The sequence below is a fragment of the Barbatula barbatula genome (genome assembly GCF_947034865.1).
Source record: "Barbatula barbatula genome assembly, chromosome: 6".
Lineage (NCBI taxonomy): Eukaryota > Metazoa > Chordata > Actinopteri > Cypriniformes > Nemacheilidae > Barbatula > Barbatula barbatula.
In genome coordinates, this window is record NC_136765.1 from 1354108 (window position 1) to 1373877 (window position 19770).

General features: G+C 43.1%; 2 protein-coding genes across 2 annotated transcripts in view; one reads left to right on the forward strand and one right to left on the reverse strand.

Moving 5' to 3' along the window:
- LOC306895610 (NACHT, LRR and PYD domains-containing protein 3-like) overlaps positions 1 to 19770 on the reverse strand; it is a 183581-nt gene that overhangs the window by 66042 nt on the left and 97769 nt on the right. The window lies entirely within an intron of this gene.
- Positions 1 to 19770, forward strand: part of LOC306895609 (uncharacterized protein) — an 85752-nt gene that overhangs the window by 25396 nt on the left and 40586 nt on the right. Inside the window, exons 6-10 of the mRNA XM_079458979.1 lie at positions 3042 to 3134; positions 6967 to 7059; positions 12460 to 12558; positions 13445 to 13561; positions 13798 to 13882. Of these exons, the coding sequence (XP_079315105.1) occupies positions 3042 to 3134; positions 6967 to 7059; positions 12460 to 12558; positions 13445 to 13561; positions 13798 to 13882 (487 nt within the window). The remainder of the gene's footprint in view (positions 1 to 3041; positions 3135 to 6966; positions 7060 to 12459; positions 12559 to 13444; positions 13562 to 13797; positions 13883 to 19770) is intronic.

Sequence of the window (19770 nt, forward strand, 5' to 3'; positions counted from 1 at the left end):
AAACAAATCCTAACAACGTTAACTGCATATTTTCACTGTCATTTTAAACAGGCCATTTTTCTTAAGCTGTTACACTTACTCTACTGAACTATTACATACAGTATTAACCAACATAACTCAATTAACTAAATTGCTATCAACATAGATATGTTATTTTAAACAGACCATTCTGTCTTATTATATATATATATGATTCTCTTATTAATTGGTAATATTACAGTACTTGAAGATTTTATTTGCATAAACAGATAACTGTTTATGTAAATAAAATCATTTGAATTCCAATTAATTTCAATCAAACTACAGTGGATTTGTTTTGATTAAGTAATTGGATTCAATTTATTGTCATTACACACATACAAGTACAGTGTAACGAAATGTATAAGCTATAGAAAAACATAAAAACGTAATAAAAACATGATTGATATTTTTTTTATGGAGATATGTTTTTGCAAACTTTCATTTGTGTGCGCACACAAACACACTTATTTTTATTTGCCTATTTGTACCAAGTGACAAGGGATTACACGTAATAAGTTAACTAATGACCAGCTCTTTGTACCTGGATAAGTTTTGCCTCCCTGGAAAGTCTCCTGTAACGTCTTTTGTGGGACAGAGGAAGACTGGGCACGGGCAGCTTGGTTTCGTTCAGCCTCTTTATTAGTTTCAGGGTGTGTCGTTTGTAAATGTTTAAAAAGGTTGCTAGTATTATTGCTGTGTGCCACTTTTCAAATGTAGAAAAATAACACCACACCACGCTATGCTTCCTCTCTGCCATCGTGCCGCTCTGTTTAAAATGAATGCGTCGTCCACTTGACCACACAACTCGCGCTGCACCATCAAAATACACCAGCGTGCATGCGTGGTATAACAACCATTACGTATGGGTAAAGTCCACTACGTCATCGTGCTACAGACTGCACGCACGCACAGCCAGCTGGAAAGTTTTAACATTATATACACTGTCACCAATTGGCATAAACACTGCACAGCTTTAATAACATTTAGTCATGCCCTAATTAAGATATCGATACTTTTTATGAAATATCGATACCTAAACAGTAGCTTTCGAGTGTCGATATATCGATACTATAGCATCGATGTGCACATCCCTACCGGGAGACTTCCACAATTTAGGGCCAACAACAGAAAGAAACTCTCGGTTTTTAAGACGGGCCCTGGTAACTTGTAGTAACCTAGAATCAGCAGAGGTGAGTGCTTAAACAACACTTTAATGTCCCTTATTTGTAAAAAATATTTCAAAGTTTTTGCTCTCCCCTGAATCATTGCTTTCCTTTGCAAGAATAATTTTGGTCCCTTAGAAAACTTTGGCATTTCCCAGAGATTATTTTGCACTCCCTTGCAATAATGAACTCTGCCTTTGAGGAGAAGGCTACCTTTCTGCTCTCGGCCAAAGGAATGACATTAGTTTTTCTTATCTTCCATTGGTTCATGTGGATTATTTTCATATTCTTAATTAACATTATCCGGAGATTGATCACGCTTAAAATGTTCGTGTGATGGTGATAAAAATGTATCGTTGCTTTTACTGTCAGGGACCCCCAAGAGCTTTGACGCAGTTTAAACACTGATGGAGGCAAGCAAAAAAGTAAACAAAATCCGAACCATATAATATTGTTCTCTTTGATTTTAATGTCATTAGTGAAAGATCAGGATCATCTGTAATCTGTAACACTCCTGTGTGTCCCCTTGTCGGTTTTTCCCTGTTTTTTCCCCCAGGATGTTCTTTTGCAATGCTCCCAAAGATCTATGACTCTCACACCTGCACCCCATTACCCGGACACTATAGCTGTGTTCTTTGGATTACTCTGTTTTGAACATGCATAGTCCACACTCAAGTCAGCATAGTCGTCATTTTTATATTGTTTCATATGCTTTGTCGAGTAAAATGAATTATATCTAAATGCTCAGCTGAAATTCAGTTCCACACACAGTATAGCATCAGTCTCTTCATGGAGGTAAATAGCAATATGTCCTACATTTACATTTACATTTATTCATTTGGCAGACGCTTTTAGCCAAAGCGACTTACAAGTAGTTTTTTATACAGTGTCACATTACTGCAGAGCAATCAGGGGTAAGGTGTCTTGCTCAAGGGCCCTTCAGTCATGACCTGCTGGCACTGAGATTAGAACCAGCAACCTTCTGTGTGTTAAGGTGATTATATAAAGGCTGTTTGCGAGGTGTCGGAAGCGATTAAGAAACTTAGAATATACTGTATGTCGTGAACGTGGATGAAGAACCCAATTGCAGGCAGGGGGGATGAAGGGGTTAACACAAGGACTTTAATATATATATATAAACAGAAAACAAAAACCCACGAGGGGTTAACAAAACAGAGTACACAGTAACAAACACGATAAACTGAAAACTAAACACTCAACAAGAACTCAACTATAAATCACTAAGACTAAAACGAACACTCACAAAGACTAGAATATACTTAAAAGTATTTCTCAGGACAAGGCTTCTAGGACAAGGTAACAAGTACAACGAACGAGCACAAGACAATAGACAAGAGGGCATTAAATAGGGAGACTAACAAAGGAGATAACGATGGGCAGGTGTGGGGAATGAGACACAGGAGGAAAGGTATACTAGAAACAAGAGGGGCGGGGCCAAAGGACGAGACTGGAGAGAATGCATATTAAATCCAGATTGACAATAACATGCTTCTCTCCACATAAAACACGTGGGTCTGTCATGATTCTGCCCCTAGACCAGAAAATCAAGACAAGAGAAGGCAGAATCATAACACTAAGTTTGTTGTGGAAAAGGAGCTCTTATTCTTACTTTCTTTATATATAAACCATGCATTACATGCTGAATTGTAAATAAAATAATCCCTATAATCGCACTGTGCTCTGGCCCACCTCTTCCAAGCGAGCCAGGGACTGTTAAAGAACCATGCCCTGGGGTCAAACGTGCTCGGGTACAGTTCAGATTGCCTAGTGAGAGTACACCCTAAGGTTTTTCCTTTAATTCAATGTTAATCTCTCTGCTCTGTTTAATTTCTGTAGGGAAAGATCAGGATCACCTGTGTCTGTAAAGAGTGACCAATCCCAAGAAGAAATGTCAGACTTCAGTGAAAAAACACCACCAGATACTGAAAGGCAAGTAAAAAAAAGTGTACACTGCAAGTAATGAAATCCTGTTAAGACCCACCTGTAAGATCTGACACGTTTCCCATTTTCCTAACTCTATGCATTCATTTAAGACTTATTTTACTCGTTGAAGTCTGTGGTTATTAAGGTACTCGACAAAATGTGCTTTATGGCATGTTGTACGTTTTTGTTCATTCAAGCACGAAAGAAGACTTGATATTGGCACGCTGTCTAAAAAGAGATTCACCTTCAACTGAAGCTATCTGTACAACGGTGCCAAGCAACACAGCTACAACAATACAATACAACGTTTATTTATAAAGCATATCTAAAACAACCAAAGTCGACCAAAGTGCTGTACAAACTATTGCAAGACAAAACAGGTGAATACAAGACTATAAAAACACACTGTAAAATGGATAAGGTTCATCATAGCATACCAGGTCAAAGAATATTAAATGCCAAAGAGAAGAAATATGTTTTAGAATTTAAGTAGACTTAAAAAATAGATAAAGTTGAGGCAGTTCTGATAAGGACTGGGGGAAAGGGATGGGCTACCACATTTTTTTGATGCGATACCGATATTTTTTCTTTAAATTTAAGCGATACTGATGCCGATACCGATACTGCGAGAATTTTACATTTTATAATAGAATATAATTAAAATTAAAGGCAAATTACGACTTGTACTGGCCATTAATAACATACTTATTATAAAAGGTTAATTTAACAAGAGATTAAAATTTTTAAACCACATTCTTCCAAAAATTATGATGAAATACCATAAATCCTAATAAAATAAACAAATCCTAACAACGTTAACTGCATATTTTCACTGTCATTTTAAACAGGCCATTTTTCTTAAGCTGTTACACTTACTCTACTGAACTATTACATACAGTATTAACCAACATAACTCAATTAACTAAATTGCTATCAACATAGATATGTTATTTTAAACAGACCATTCTGTCTTATTATATATATATATGATTCTCTTATTAATTGGTAATATTACAGTACTTGAAGATTTTATTTGCATAAACAGATAACTGTTTATGTAAATAAAATCATTTGAATTCCAATTAATTTCAATCAAACTACAGTGGATTTGTTTTGATTAAGTAATTGGATTCAATTTATTGTCATTACACACATACAAGTACAGTGTAACGAAATGTATAAGCTATAGAAAAACATAAAAACGTAATAAAAACATGATTGATATTTTTTTTATGGAGATATGTTTTTGCAAACTTTCATTTGTGTGCGCACACAAACACACTTATTTTTATTTGCCTATTTGTACCAAGTGACAAGGGATTACACGTAATAAGTTAACTAATGACCAGCTCTTTGTACCTGGATAAGTTTTGCCTCCCTGGAAAGTCTCCTGTAACGTCTTTTGTGGGACAGAGGAAGACTGGGCACGGGCAGCTTGGTTTCGTTCAGCCTCTTTATTAGTTTCAGGGTGTGTCGTTTGTAAATGTTTAAAAAGGTTGCTAGTATTATTGCTGTGTGCCACTTTTCAAATGTAGAAAAATAACACCACACCACGCTATGCTTCCTCTCTGCCATCGTGCCGCTCTGTTTAAAATGAATGCGTCGTCCACTTGACCACACAACTCGCGCTGCACCATCAAAATACACCAGCGTGCATGCGTGGTATAACAACCATTACGTATGGGTAAAGTCCACTACGTCATCGTGCTACAGACTGCACGCACGCACAGCCAGCTGGAAAGTTTTAACATTATATACACTGTCACCAATTGGCATAAACACTGCACAGCTTTAATAACATTTAGTCATGCCCTAATTAAGATATCGATACTTTTTATGAAATATCGATACCTAAACAGTAGCTTTCGAGTGTCGATATATCGATACTATAGCATCGATGTGCACATCCCTACCGGGAGACTTCCACAATTTAGGGCCAACAACAGAAAGAAACTCTCGGTTTTTAAGACGGGCCCTGGTAACTTGTAGTAACCTAGAATCAGCAGAGGTGAGTGCTTAAACAACACTTTAATGTCCCTTATTTGTAAAAAATATTTCAAAGTTTTTGCTCTCCCCTGAATCATTGCTTTCCTTTGCAAGAATAATTTTGGTCCCTTAGAAAACTTTGGCATTTCCCAGAGATTATTTTGCACTCCCTTGCAATAATGAACTCTGCCTTTGAGGAGAAGGCTACCTTTCTGCTCTCGGCCAAAGGAATGACATTAGTTTTTCTTATTTTCCATTGGTTCATGTGGATTATTTTCATATTCTTAATTAACATTATCCGGAGATTGATCACGCTTAAAATGTTCGTGTGATGGTGATAAAAATGTATCGTTGCTTTTACTGTCAGGGACCCCCAAGAGCTTTGACGCAGTTTAAACACTGATGGAGGCAAGCAAAAAAGTAAACAAAATCCGAACCATATAATATTGTTCTCTTTGATTTTAATGTCATTAGTGAAAGATCAGGATCATCTGTAATCTGTAACACTCCTGTGTGTCCCCTTGTCGGTTTTTCCCTGTTTTTTCCCCCAGGATGTTCTTTTGCAATGCTCCCAAAGATCTATGACTCTCACACCTGCACCCCATTACCCGGACACTATAGCTGTGTTCTTTGGATTACTCTGTTTTGAACATGCATAGTCCACACTCAAGTCAGCATAGTCGTCATTTTTATATTGTTTCATATGCTTTGTCGAGTAAAATGAATTATATCTAAATGCTCAGCTGAAATTCAGTTCCACACACAGTATAGCATCAGTCTCTTCATGGAGGTAAATAGCAATATGTCCTACATTTACATTTACATTTATTCATTTGGCAGACGCTTTTATCCAAAGCGACTTACAAGTAGTTTTTTATACAGTGTCACATTACTGCAGAGCAATCAGGGGTAAGGTGTCTTGCTCAAGGGCCCTTCAGTCATGACCTGCTGGCACTGAGATTAGAACCAGCAACCTTCTGTGTGTTAAGGTGATTATATAAAGGCTGTTTGCGAGGTGTCGGAAGCGATTAAGAAACTTAGAATATACTGTATGTCGTGAACGTGGATGAAGAACCCAATTGCAGGCAGGGGGGATGAAGGGGTTAACACAAGGACTTTAATATATATATATAAACAGAAAACAAAAACCCACGAGGGGTTAACAAAACAGAGTACACAGTAACAAACACGATAAACTGAAAACTAAACACTCAACAAGAACTCAACTATAAATCACTAAGACTAAAACGAACACTCACAAAGACTAGAATATACTTAAAAGTATTTCTCAGGACAAGGCTTCTAGGACAAGGTAACAAGTACAACGAACGAGCACAAGACAATAGACAAGAGGGCATTAAATAGGGAGACTAACAAAGGAGATAACGATGGGCAGGTGTGGGGAATGAGACACAGGAGGAAAGGTATACTAGAAACAAGAGGGGCGGGGCCAAAGGACGAGACTGGAGAGAATGCATATTAAATCCAGATTGACAATAACATGCTTCTCTCCACATAAAACACGTGGGTCTGTCATGATTCTGCCCCTAGACCAGAAAATCAAGACAAGAGAAGGCAGAATCATAACACTAAGTTTGTTGTGGAAAAGGAGCTCTTATTCTTACTTTCTTTATATATAAACCATGCATTACATGCTGAATTGTAAATAAAATAATCCCTATAATCGCACTGTGCTCTGGCCCACCTCTTCCAAGCGAGCCAGGGACTGTTAAAGAACCATGCCCTGGGGTCAAACGTGCTCGGGTACAGTTCAGATTGCCTAGTGAGAGTACACCCTAAGGTTTTTCCTTTAATTCAATGTTAATCTCTCTGCTCTGTTTAATTTCTGTAGGGAAAGATCAGGATCACCTGTGTCTGTAAAGAGTGACCAATCCCAAGAAGAAATGCCAGACTTTAGTGAAAAAACACCACCAGATACTGAAAGGCAAGTAAAAAAAAGTGTACACTGCAAGTAATGAAATCCTGTTAAGACCCACCTGTAAGATCTGACACGTTTCCCATTTTCCTAACTCTATGCATTCATTTAAGACTTATTTTACTCGTTGAAGTCTGTGGTTATTAAGGTACTCGACAAAATGTGCTTTATGGCATGTTGTACGTTTTTGTTCATTCAAGCACGAAAGAAGACTTGATATTGGCACGCTGTCTAAAAAGAGATTCACCTTCAACTGAAGCTATCTGTACAACGGTGCCAAGCAACACAGCTACAACAATACAATACAACGTTTATTTATAAAGCATATCTAAAACAACCAAAGTCGACCAAAGTGCTGTACAAACTATTGCAAGACAAAACAGGTGAATACAAGACTATAAAAACACACTGTAAAATGGATAAGGTTCATCATAGCATACCAGGTCAAAGAATATTAAATGCCAAAGAGAAGAAATATGTTTTAGACTTTAAGTAGACTTAAAAAATAGATAAAGTTGAGGCAGTTCTGATAAGGACTGGGGGAAAGGGATGGGCTACCACATTTTTTTGATGCGATACCGATATTTTTTCTTTAAATTTAAGCGATACTGATGCCGATACCGATACTGCGAGAATTTTACATTTTATAATAGAATATAATTAAAATTAAAGGCAAATTACGACTTGTACTGGCCATTAATAACATACTTATTATAAAAGGTTAATTTAACAAGAGATTAAAATTTTTAAACCACATTCTTCCAAAAATTATGATGAAATACCATAAATCCTAATAAAATAAACAAATCCTAACAACGTTAACTGCATATTTTCACTGTCATTTTAAACAGGCCATTTTTCTTAAGCTGTTACACTTACTCTACTGAACTATTACATACAGTATTAACCAACATAACTCAATTAACTAAATTGCTATCAACATAGATATGTTATTTTAAACAGACCATTCTGTCTTATTATATATATATATGATTCTCTTATTAATTGGTAATATTACAGTACTTGAAGATTTTATTTGCATAAACAGATAACTGTTTATGTAAATAAAATCATTTGAATTCCAATTAATTTCAATCAAACTACAGTGGATTTGTTTTGATTAAGTAATTGGATTCAATTTATTGTCATTACACACATACAAGTACAGTGTAACGAAATGTATAAGCTATAGAAAAACATAAAAACGTAATAAAAACATGATTGATATTTTTTTTATGGAGATATGTTTTTGCAAACTTTCATTTGTGTGCGCACACAAACACACTTATTTTTATTTGCCTATTTGTACCAAGTGACAAGGGATTACACGTAATAAGTTAACTAATGACCAGCTCTTTGTACCTGGATAAGTTTTGCCTCCCTGGAAAGTCTCCTGTAACGTCTTTTGTGGGACAGAGGAAGACTGGGCACGGGCAGCTTGGTTTCGTTCAGCCTCTTTATTAGTTTCAGGGTGTGTCGTTTGTAAATGTTTAAAAAGGTTGCTAGTATTATTGCTGTGTGCCACTTTTCAAATGTAGAAAAATAACACCACACCACGCTATGCTTCCTCTCTGCCATCGTGCCGCTCTGTTTAAAATGAATGCGTCGTCCACTTGACCACACAACTCGCGCTGCACCATCAAAATACACCAGCGTGCATGCGTGGTATAACAACCATTACGTATGGGTAAAGTCCACTACGTCATCGTGCTACAGACTGCACGCACGCACAGCCAGCTGGAAAGTTTTAACATTATATACACTGTCACCAATTGGCATAAACACTGCACAGCTTTAATAACATTTAGTCATGCCCTAATTAAGATATCGATACTTTTTATGAAATATCGATACCTAAACAGTAGCTTTCGAGTGTCGATATATCGATACTATAGCATCGATGTGCACATCCCTACCGGGAGACTTCCACAATTTAGGGCCAACAACAGAAAGAAACTCTCGGTTTTTAAGACGGGCCCTGGTAACTTGTAGTAACCTAGAATCAGCAGAGGTGAGTGCTTAAACAACACTTTAATGTCCCTTATTTGTAAAAAGTATTTCAAAGTTTTTGCTCTCCCCTGAATCATTGCTTTCCTTTGCAAGAATAATTTTGGTCCCTTAGAAAACTTTGGCATTTCCCAGAGATTATTTTGCACTCCCTTGCAATAATGAACTCTGCCTTTGAGGAGAAGGCTAGCTTTCTGCTCTCGGCCAAAGGAATGACATTAGTTTTTCTTATTTTGCATTGGTTCATGTGGATTATTTTCATATTCTTAATTAACATTATCCGGAGATTGATCACGCTTAAAATGTTCGTGTGATGGTGATAAAAATGTATCGTTGCTTTTACTGTCAGGGACCCCCAAGAGCTTTGACGCAGTTTAAACACTGATGGAGGCAAGCAAAAAAGTAACCAAAATCCGAACCATATAATATTTTTCTCTTTGATTTTAATGTCATTAGTGAAAGATCAGGATCATCTGTAATCTGTAACACTCCTGTGTGTCTCCTTGTCAGTTTTTCCCTGTTTTTTCCCCCAGGATGTTCTTTTGCAACGCTCCCAAAGATCTATGACTCTCACACCTGCACCCCATTACCCGGACACTATAGCTGTGTTCTTTGGATTACTCTGTTTTTTTCCTTTTTTCACTTTTTTATTATCAAATTCATTCATCACTTATCTGTTCACCATCGTCCTTTATCGTCCTTCGCCTTGTTACATATTCAGCTCCGTGTAGAGTGATCATTCTGAAGATGATAGACAGTAACAAAAACTAAATAAACAAAAATTTAAGAAAATTGACTAACATCATCACAATCCATGGATTATTACAGCACCTGAACCTCTGTGTGAGATCCAGGTAGAGGAGCAGCTCGCGTACCGGACACAATACAGACGGGGTTGGGTCTTCCTCCACAGTGGGGAGGACCTGCAAGTTCACCACCTGGTCCCGAACGGGAGTGGTGGGAACTTTGGGCACGAAGCCAGGCCGGGGTTTCAGGATCACGTGAGAGTCACTGGGCCCGAAATATAGGCATTCCGCGGATAAGTAAAATTCTTGCAGGTCCCCTTCCCTCTTGATCCAAAACAGGGTACAATAGAGCATGCGGCACTGGGGGTGTCTGACACGGCGGTGGCAGTTCTTCCAAAGCCTTTTCTTTAAAAACATGGTCACGTCTATTTGCTTCCCTCTCCCATAACTCTAAACATTTACACTGTTCATCATATTTTTCTCTTTTCTAGACATATTAAATGTCTTTTTCCCCATGTGTTCTCTTATTTTCTCAATTTTTTTGGTACTAAATGTACTGTTTTCTGGAAAGTTTGCTTTTTCTTTTAAATAGGGTACACCTTGTAAACTTCCCGTTCCCCACCTCTTCCTCATTTCTCTGTATGTTGGTTTATCCATATTCATATGGGATCTTCCTTGCCCCATTTTTCACGATTCTGAGTAGTCCCACCTCTTTATCACGAATATGAGTAGTCCCCCCTCTTTAACCAGGCTGTTTAGAATCTATTTGACTCGCATCAATGACATGTCACTCTGGCCTTGCCTATTTAAATATTGTGCTGAAAAAAGATCACAAACTGTTTTTGTCAGTAACAGCGTGTAAATGCTGAATTGAGTTCTCTTTCAAGAAAACAGTGTTAGAAAACAGTGCCGATAATTCAGGGCCGAGAACGGTTTAATCGTAGGTGTGCCGAGCCAGGCTCACTTGGAAACATAACTGTAACAGTTCCAGACTGTGCTTTGAACGGTTTGGCACAACAGTGGAAACGTAATGAAACAATCTGACTTAAGACCATTGGTACAGTAATAACGGCTGCATGTGGGTGATCATCCATGTTCTGATCTAGTCTACAAAATTGTATTGTATTTTCAGGGAACTATGAATTTAATCCCAGTAAGATATGTATAATTAACAGTGCATAAACCATACCTATCTTTTACACTTTACCTGATGCAGCAGATTCAATAATAGCAACAACTAAATACACTCGTCCAGCGGGTGATCAGCAGATTGTATATTAACTCTAAGAACCTTCCTGGCCCTGGAAAACAATACTCTTACTGTAGTACAGTACCACTTCAGACGAAATCAAGCAGTTTAAGTCACGTTAAAATGTGATCAATAAGCACAAACAATTCAAGCGTGAAATACAAATGCGGGTTTATTGACTACGTAGAAGGGGAAACAAACCAACTAACTAACTAACAAATAACAAACATGACGCAAACGCACATGGACGTTAAGGCAGTTAAGAATGAAAGAAATAGACAAAGTAAGGAGTGGCAGTATTACCATCAGCTATTCACATCTATATAAACCATCAAGGACAATCTCCTTAAAAGGGGCATAGCTTAAACGCAGCTATTTAGAAATAGATCAGATACTTGCATTGGCTTTCACTGACAGCAGAGCCATAGCCGCTGCGGTTGCAGAGTGGGAAGCAGACGAGGTGGTGGCTGGCTCTCAGAAGAACACAGCCACCGTGACCGTTACGTCTGAATAGGCATCCGCCCGCAGTGCGGGCAGGATGTATCCACGAAAGCTGCCTCAGCGTATTGGACCGCCAAACACCTGAGGCAGACATCGTGGGAATTGCACCCACGAGAGCAGCGGGACATGCCACGCTGAGGAATTAGCTCTTTTAGAATCAAGCTCTTTTGAAGAACCTCTGGAACTGCCGAGACGCCAAGGGAAGGTCGCTAGGAAGGGACACTCCACTGCACCACGTAGAAGTTTCAGCAATGTGAATACAGTCATCAGATGCACTAGGCTCCAAAGAAAAAAAGGTGAATGAATGATCACTCAGAGTGAGGAAAAGGGCTCAGAAAATCACTCTGGATCCCTCACATCCAAGTTACCCCATCTTTGAACTTTTGCCATCTGGCCGGCGCTTCAGAGCTGCAAATCCAGGACAGTCAGGCACAAGAACAGTTTCTTCCCCCAGGCTATCTACCTCATGAACAGTTAAATGTTCCACACTTATGCGATAAAAATTACAATATCATTATATTTATTTGTTACCCCGCCATCCTAGTACATCCCTGCATCTTACTCAATCCTATTTCATTATCATTTCTAGCACAATTGTTTATACACTTATTTATTTGCCTATTTTTTGTCTGTGTGTTGTTGTCTCTGTGTACTGGAAACTTATGTCACTAAAACAAATTCCTTGTATGCGCAAGCAATAGATAGGCAATAAAGCTCTTTCTGATTCTGATTATGTTTTTAACCTGACAATGCAAACAACAATTAAATTCAATCACAGGTTCATTTATTTATTTGTCAAATAAAGATGTGCACACTTTTAGCAGAAAATAGCCATTAATATCAGCTTTTTAACTATTAATAATTTGATCTCTTCAAATGAAGTGTCTTTTCTCTTTCTGTCATTAGTGTGTCATCAACTATAATCAGCTCTGTGTCTGTGAAGAGTGATCATTCTCAAGGTGAAAGACCAAACTTCAGTGAAGAAACACCATCAGCTACCAAAAGGTAATAATAAAATCAAACCAATTTCACCCAAAAAGTAAAAAAAAACACCATCATGACCAAAGGATAAAAAAATGTCTTATTGTAACACCTCATGCGGAAAAGTAATGTCTGGGATAGAAATTCTAAAAATGAGGATTTATTTATTTAGATTATACTTTCAGTAAATATTGATGAAAGTCACTGTGAGTCAGAATCGGTTTTTAATTTTCACCAAAATCATTTCCTGGGACCATATAAAATGTAATTATAAAAAAGGGACATAAAAAAAGACTACATTAACAATGTTGGTTAATTGTTGGAAAATATAATCTTGTTATCAATATATTAACTTAAAGTGCAGAGATATTCAATAGACAGAACTCGGAAGCGTTTCATCCAGACCCCAAGATAAAATGACCCATTAAAACATTTGACCTTTTCCTCTTCAATATAACTGAGCTGCAGACATAATCACACGTGCTTAGAGGCATACAGTGATGATGATCTTTACCCACTAATATACATTTTACACACTGATATTCCCTTTATTATAATATAGCCCCAAAATTTAAGGATATTCTGTCAGGAGACTGCTTTGTGTGAGATGTACAGTACTTGTCACAAACACGAATGTTTCAGTTCCCGTCCCTGACCACCAGATCTTATTCCCTGTGAATATTGACTTTTTTCTGCATCAGCTTTAAACTTTGATTAAACATAACATTTGGAATTTTTAAAGTTATAGCAAACCGTTGGAAATGCATTTTGCATAATACAAACTTGTGATATTTCAATAAATTTGATATATTGTGCAGCCTTACAAGCTTCATTTCATACATGTATGGATAAAAGGGGATTTAGCCCCATTAGTTCTCATGTTCTTTGTTTTGTGTGTGATTATTATTAGTAACCAGCGGCAGAGCACCATAGTAAATATTGGTTTAGAAATGACTCGGTGGAAAACACTTAAGGAGCAGAAGGGAATAAAGAGTGATGTCGAAATGGCATCTTTTCTTCTGAACATGTGAGTACACAAACACAACTTTACTCTACAGAGTTAACGTGACAACCCAGAATCTACATGGGTTAGTTCAGCCCAAAATATGTTTGCTTATATGTTCCACCATTTCAAAGCAGTTCAGGCAAAGAAAATCTGTGTGCAAAGTTTATCCTAAAAGAGTTATTAGAAGTAATATGTTTTTAAATAATTTTTAAATTAATATTTGACAGATATGGGGTGACACATTTTTTTGCCAACAGGGTTCAGTTTGAGTCATCGGATGCAGGCTCCAAAAGTTACAGGTTCCCCAAGAATTTCCAAGAACACAGTCTCTGGATATTTCAGGTAGGAACAAATATTTTTTTAAATGTTTGATATCGGTCTATTGTAGTGAAAGGATTTTCCCTGTTGTAGTTTGGGAGGGCTGAACAAGCTCAGTGGTTTTCAATCCTGGTCCTGGGGATCCACTACTCTGCCCATTTTGAATGTCTTCCTTATCCAGCACACTTAACTCAGATCATCAGCTCATTAGTTGAGATATCCATGAACTGTGGCCGTTTCTCAGACCAGTTCGGTACAAGAAAGTCTGCATATGCACGCTTTGATATCAAGAACACATCTGGGGACTTTCATGCGTTCTCTGATCTTGAGTAATGAAACCGACGGTTAATGATGACGTAGAGTGAGAACACAAGGACACTAAAGAACACATTTAAACAGATAACAGAGACGTACAAAATGTGCAGAGCAGTGGGTCCGAGGAACAGGATTGTAATCCACTGACATAGCGAATGCATTTACTGTATACGGTGTGCAGTATATGGTACTTTGATGTCATATGCCGATAAATTTAGCTTGAACTAGATCACACCTATTGGCAGGGCTGTACGTTAACCTTTATAGTTGTTGCACAAGAATGAAATGTCTGTTGTTATCTTTAAAGAAATCACACAAATAGACAGAAAGTTCTTTACTATCACAATTATACAAATATATTACTTTTGTATAGTAAACTGCAGTAAAAGTCCTAGATACTATATTATCTTACTATACAGTTTTACAACAGTTTAACAATTTACTACAAGGGTACTATAATTATCTATAGCAATGTAGCACATGTTCAACTATGCAGCTCATTCACTTACACACTCAGAACAGCCAGATGACATATGTAAACAGCAGGATTCCTTGTCCGCGAGTCCAAATCTACAGTAGTTATATGGACTTAATGCAGCCAGAAAACAAGTTTCACTCGCAAAATAAACTAAAATGAAGTAAAATATCGGTGAGAGAGGCAACAACAATCGCACTTCACACAAACACGCAGCTCTGTCACTGCACTTACCAAACTGTATTGCACTGGGAAACGTCTCGGTTACGTATGTAACCTCTGTTCCCTGATGGAGGGAACAAGACGTTGTGTCGAAGCCGACAGATGGGGTTCGCCCTTGAGAACCAATCGTCTCTGACTATTTTGAAAAGGCCAATGAAAATTGGCGAATGAAATTTGCATGCCGGGCTCCGCCCCCGGAAATCCGGGTATAAAATGGGAGCCGGCGTGCCCATTCATTCACCTCTTGTGCTGAGGAGCCTGAGAGCATCTCGTGACTGCTGCAGCGGACGGCTATTGTCGTGGCAAGAAGGACACAACGTCTTGTTCCCTCCATCAGGGAACAGAGGTTACATACGTAACCGAGACGTTCCCTTTCTGTCGGTCTCTCGACGTTGTATCGAAGCCGACAGATGGGGCTCCTATTGAAAACGCCACGGCAATAGCCGCGTCACAATCCCCAGCGAAGCGACGTTGACCAGCCTGATCGAGTCAGACGTAGCGCTCTCGCGAGATTGTAACCTTCCAGTAGGTAGACAGGGGGACCCAGAGCTTTCAGAAAAGATGGGTAGCCCCTGCCCTCTGTCAACTCAGACGGCCCCATTGGTGAGAGCCGTCCGCTCATAGGCCACTGGGTAAGGGCTATTCCCTCAAGGGGGAGGTGCGCTACGGAGACCACTTCCCACCCTCGGGGGGGAATACAGTGGAGAAACAGCATGGTCTTACCGGTAGGGAAGAACTCATGGGAGGTATGTGCGAGAATCCGCAGGGTGGATGCCCACCCGGGGAAGGTCATGGGTTCCGGGGGGAACAACTCATGACGGAATCTCAGACGGAACCACCCTGCTGGGGGGTTACCACGTCTGGAGCACTGAGGTCGGTTAGAGTAACACGTAGATAACTCAACTTGTGCCCGCCAAAGGTGGCCGGCTGCTCCGCCCAGTGATGGATGGAATGCCTATTCTTCGCCCGAAGGGAAAGAAGGGAAGGCAGGCGAGTGCGCACTGACCCACCTAAGAGGGGGGCTGGCGCTCGTCGCAGGCGTACGCCCTGCCGGCCGCTGGTCTTACCTGGTGTTATCCTGCAAGACTCAAGCTGACACCGGATCCACGCGGAGGTTGTAGAACCTCGCGAAGGTGTGGGGCGTAGCCCAACCCGCAGCTCTGCATATGTCTGCCAGAGAGGCGCCCCGAGCCAGTGCCCACGAGGAGGCCACACCCCTGGTGGAGTGCGCCCTCACTGCCAGCGGGCACGGGCAATCTTGAGATCGGTACCCAGTCGTGACGGCGTCCACGATCCAGTGCGCCAGTCTCTGTTTGGAGACAGCTTTCCCCTTCTGCTGACCTCCAAAACAAACAAAGAGCTGCTCAGAGCCTCTGAAGCTCTGCGTGCGGTCCACGTAGAGGCGCAAGGCGCGTACTGGACACAACACGGACGGGGTTGGGTCTTCCTCCCCGGTGGGGAGCGCCTGCAGGGTCACCACCTGGTCCCGGAAGGGAGTGGTGGGGACCTTGGGCACGTAGCCGGGCCGAGGTCTCAGGATCACGTGAGAATCACGGGGCCCGAAACTTAGGCACTCTGTGGACACGGAAAATGCTTGCAGATCCCCCACCCTCTTGATGGAGGCGAGCGCCGTCAGGAGAGCCGTCTTCATCGTGAGATGAGAAAGATCGGTCTCTCCGAGGGGCTCGAAGAGAGGCCTCTGAAGGCCCGCCAGGACCACATTGAGGTCCCAAGAGGGTACGGAGCGCGGTTGAGGTGGGTTAAGCCTCCTCGCGCCCCTGAGGAACCTGATGATCAGGTCATGCTGCCCTAGAGGTTTTCCAGCAACTGGTTCGTGATGAGCGGCGATAGCGGCTACATACACTTTCAGCGTGGACGGAGAGAGCTTACTCTCCAACCTCTCCTGCAGGAAGGACAGCACGTGCCTGACCGAGCAAATCCGTGAGTCTTCTCTGCGAGAAGAACACCAAGACGAGAAGAGGCGCCACTTAAAGGCGTACAGCCGCCTTGTGGCAGGTGCCCTAGCCTGAGTGATGGTCTCCACCACCGCGGGGGGTAGACCACTCAGGATCTCCTCGTCCCATCCAGGAGCCAGAGGTGGAGGTTCCAGAGGTCTGGTCTCGGGTGCCGCAACATGCCCTTCCCCTGCGAGAGAAGGTCCTTCGTCAGGGGAATCGGCCAGGGGGGAGTTGTCGTCAGGAGCATTAGCTCCGAGAACCAAGTCCGGTTGGGCCAGTAAGGCGCAACTAGTACCACTTGATGCTCCTCTTCCCTGACCTTGCACAGGACCTGTGCAATGAGGCTCACTGGGGGGAAGGCGTACTTCCACTTGTCCCGTGGCCAGCTGTGCGTTAGGGCATCCGTGCCGAGGGGGCCCTCGGTCAGGGAGTACCAAAGCGGGCAATGGGTGGTGTCCAGGGAGGCAAACAGGTCCACCTGTGCCCGCCCGAACTGCACCCAAATAAGCTGGACCGCACGGGGGTGGAGTCGCCACTCTCCACGGGGCGTCGACTGACGAGAGAGCGCATCGGCTGTCTGGTTCAGGTCGCCCGGTATGTGAGTGGCATGCAGAGACTTCGTCACCTGCTGACTCCACAGGAGGAGGCGTCGGGCAAGTTGCGTTAACTGTCGTGAGCGTATACCCCCCTGGTGGTTGATATACGCTACGGCAGTCGTGCTGTCTGATCGGACCAGTACGTGCTGGCCCTGCACGAGGGACCGTAGTCCCCTCAGTGCCAACAGAACAGCCAACAACTCTAGGCGGTTGATATGCCAATACAGCTGGGACTCCGTCCAGAGACCCGACACTGTGTGCCCTTTGCACACCGCACCCCAACCCCGTAAGGAGGCGTCGGTCGTTACCACGACGCACCTCGGGACCTGCCCCATGGGGACGCCAGTCCGTAGAAAGGTCACTGATGACCACGGGGTTAGGATACGACGGCAGAGAGGTGTAATGACGATCAACCTCCTGCCTGCGTGCCACGCTCTCCAGGGAACTCGTCTCTGTAGCCAGTGCTGCAGCGGTCTCATGTGCATCAACCCGAGGGGAATTACCCCCGCCGAGGACGACATGTGGCCCAGGAGCCTCTGAAAAAGTTTCAGGGGGACCGCTGGTCGCTGCTTGAAGATTTTTAGGCAGTTCAGCACTGACTGTGCGCGCTCTGTCGTGAGCCGCGCCGTCATGGAGACAGAGTCGAGTTCCATACCGAGAAAAAAGGAACTCTGCGCAGGGGAGAGTTGGCTCTTCTCTCGGTTGACCCGTGACCCCAAACGGTCTAGGTGCCGGAGCACCAGATCCCTGTGTGTACACAACAAGTCTCGCGAGTGTGCTAAGATAAGCCAGTCATCGAGATAGTTGAGTACCCGCACACCTCCCTCCCTGAGGGGAGTGAGGGCGGCTTCCACGACCTTCGTAAAGGCACGTGGGGACAGGGACAGACCGAATGGGAGGACCCTGTACTGATATGCTCGCCCCTCGAAAGCGAACCGTAGGTACGGCCGGTGACGAGGGAGAATCGAGACATGAAAGTACGCTTCCTTCAGGTCGATAGCCACGAACCAATCTTGACGCCTGACGGACGTCAAGATGCGCCTCTGCGTGAGCATCCTGAACGGCAGCTTCTGGAGGTGCTTGTTCAGGGTACGCAGATCTAGAATGGGGCGCAACCCTCCACCCTTCTTGGGGACGATGAAGTACGGGCTGTAGAACCCGCTGGACATCTCGGCCGAGGGGACGGGCTCGATCGCTCCCTTCAGCAGAAGGGTTGCCACCTCCTCCCGCAGCACGGGAGCATCCCTGCCTCTGACCGAGGTAAAGAGGATGCCCCGAAACTTGGGTGGAGGTCTGGCAAACTGGATCGAGTAGCCGAGACGGATCGTGTTCTCCAGCCACCTTGACGGTCTGGTGAGTGCTAACCAAGCACTCAAAGACTGCGACAGGGGCACTAGAGGTACGATCTGCTTCATCGCCCCTGGGGAGGGCGGTTCGCTGGCTAGCGGTGCCGGCCCCACCTCGTGGGGGGACTGGCTCCGCTGATTTGCCTGCCTGGCGGCGGCGCAGCTCAACGCACCGTCGAGGTGAGAGTGCTGAGGGCTGCGCAATTTTATACTCGGCCTTGCGTGTTGCCACAACGCAACGTCGAGTTGCCGAACACCGTCCTGCGGAGGGTGAGTGCGGCTGGAAGGGGGACCCAGAGAGAGAGACTACTCTTTTTGTGAGGAAGTGGGCGCTAGGCCCCGGGTCCGGCTCGTCAGGAACGCTTCTGCTTCCGCGGCGGCTGCTGACGAGACGGTGGTCGCTTCTTCTCTGTCCTCTTCCGGGGGGCCGCCTGAGGAGGGGGCACCGTAGCCGGAGCTGACGATGAAGAAGGCCGGGGCTGCTGGGAGGCAGACGTTCCACGGGACCTCGACGGCCGAAAGGCGGTCGGGTCGCGGCGGGGCGGGATGTGCTTGATGGCCTCCGTCTGCTTCTGCACTGCCGAGAACTGCTGGGAGAAATCCTCGACAGTGTCACCAAACAGCCCTCCTTGCGAGATGGGAGCATCGAGGAAGCGAACTTTCTCGGCTTCACGCATCTGCGCAAGGTTTAGCCAGAGGTGTCTCTCGTGGACCACCAGCGTGGACATCGTCCGACCCAAAGCTCGCGCTGTCACCTTCGTCGCCCGGAGGGCAAGGTCGGTGGCAGCGCGGAGCTCCTGCATAATCTTCGGGTCGGTCTTACCCTCGTGGAGCTCTTTCAGTGCCTTGGCCTGGTGGACCTGCAGGATGGCCATGGCATGAAGAGCTGAGGCAGCTTGTCCAGCAGCGTTATAGGATTTCGACACCAGCGATGCCGAAACCCTACACGGCTTAGACGGGAGTCTAGGTCGAGACCTCCAGGTGGCCGCCGTCTGCGGGC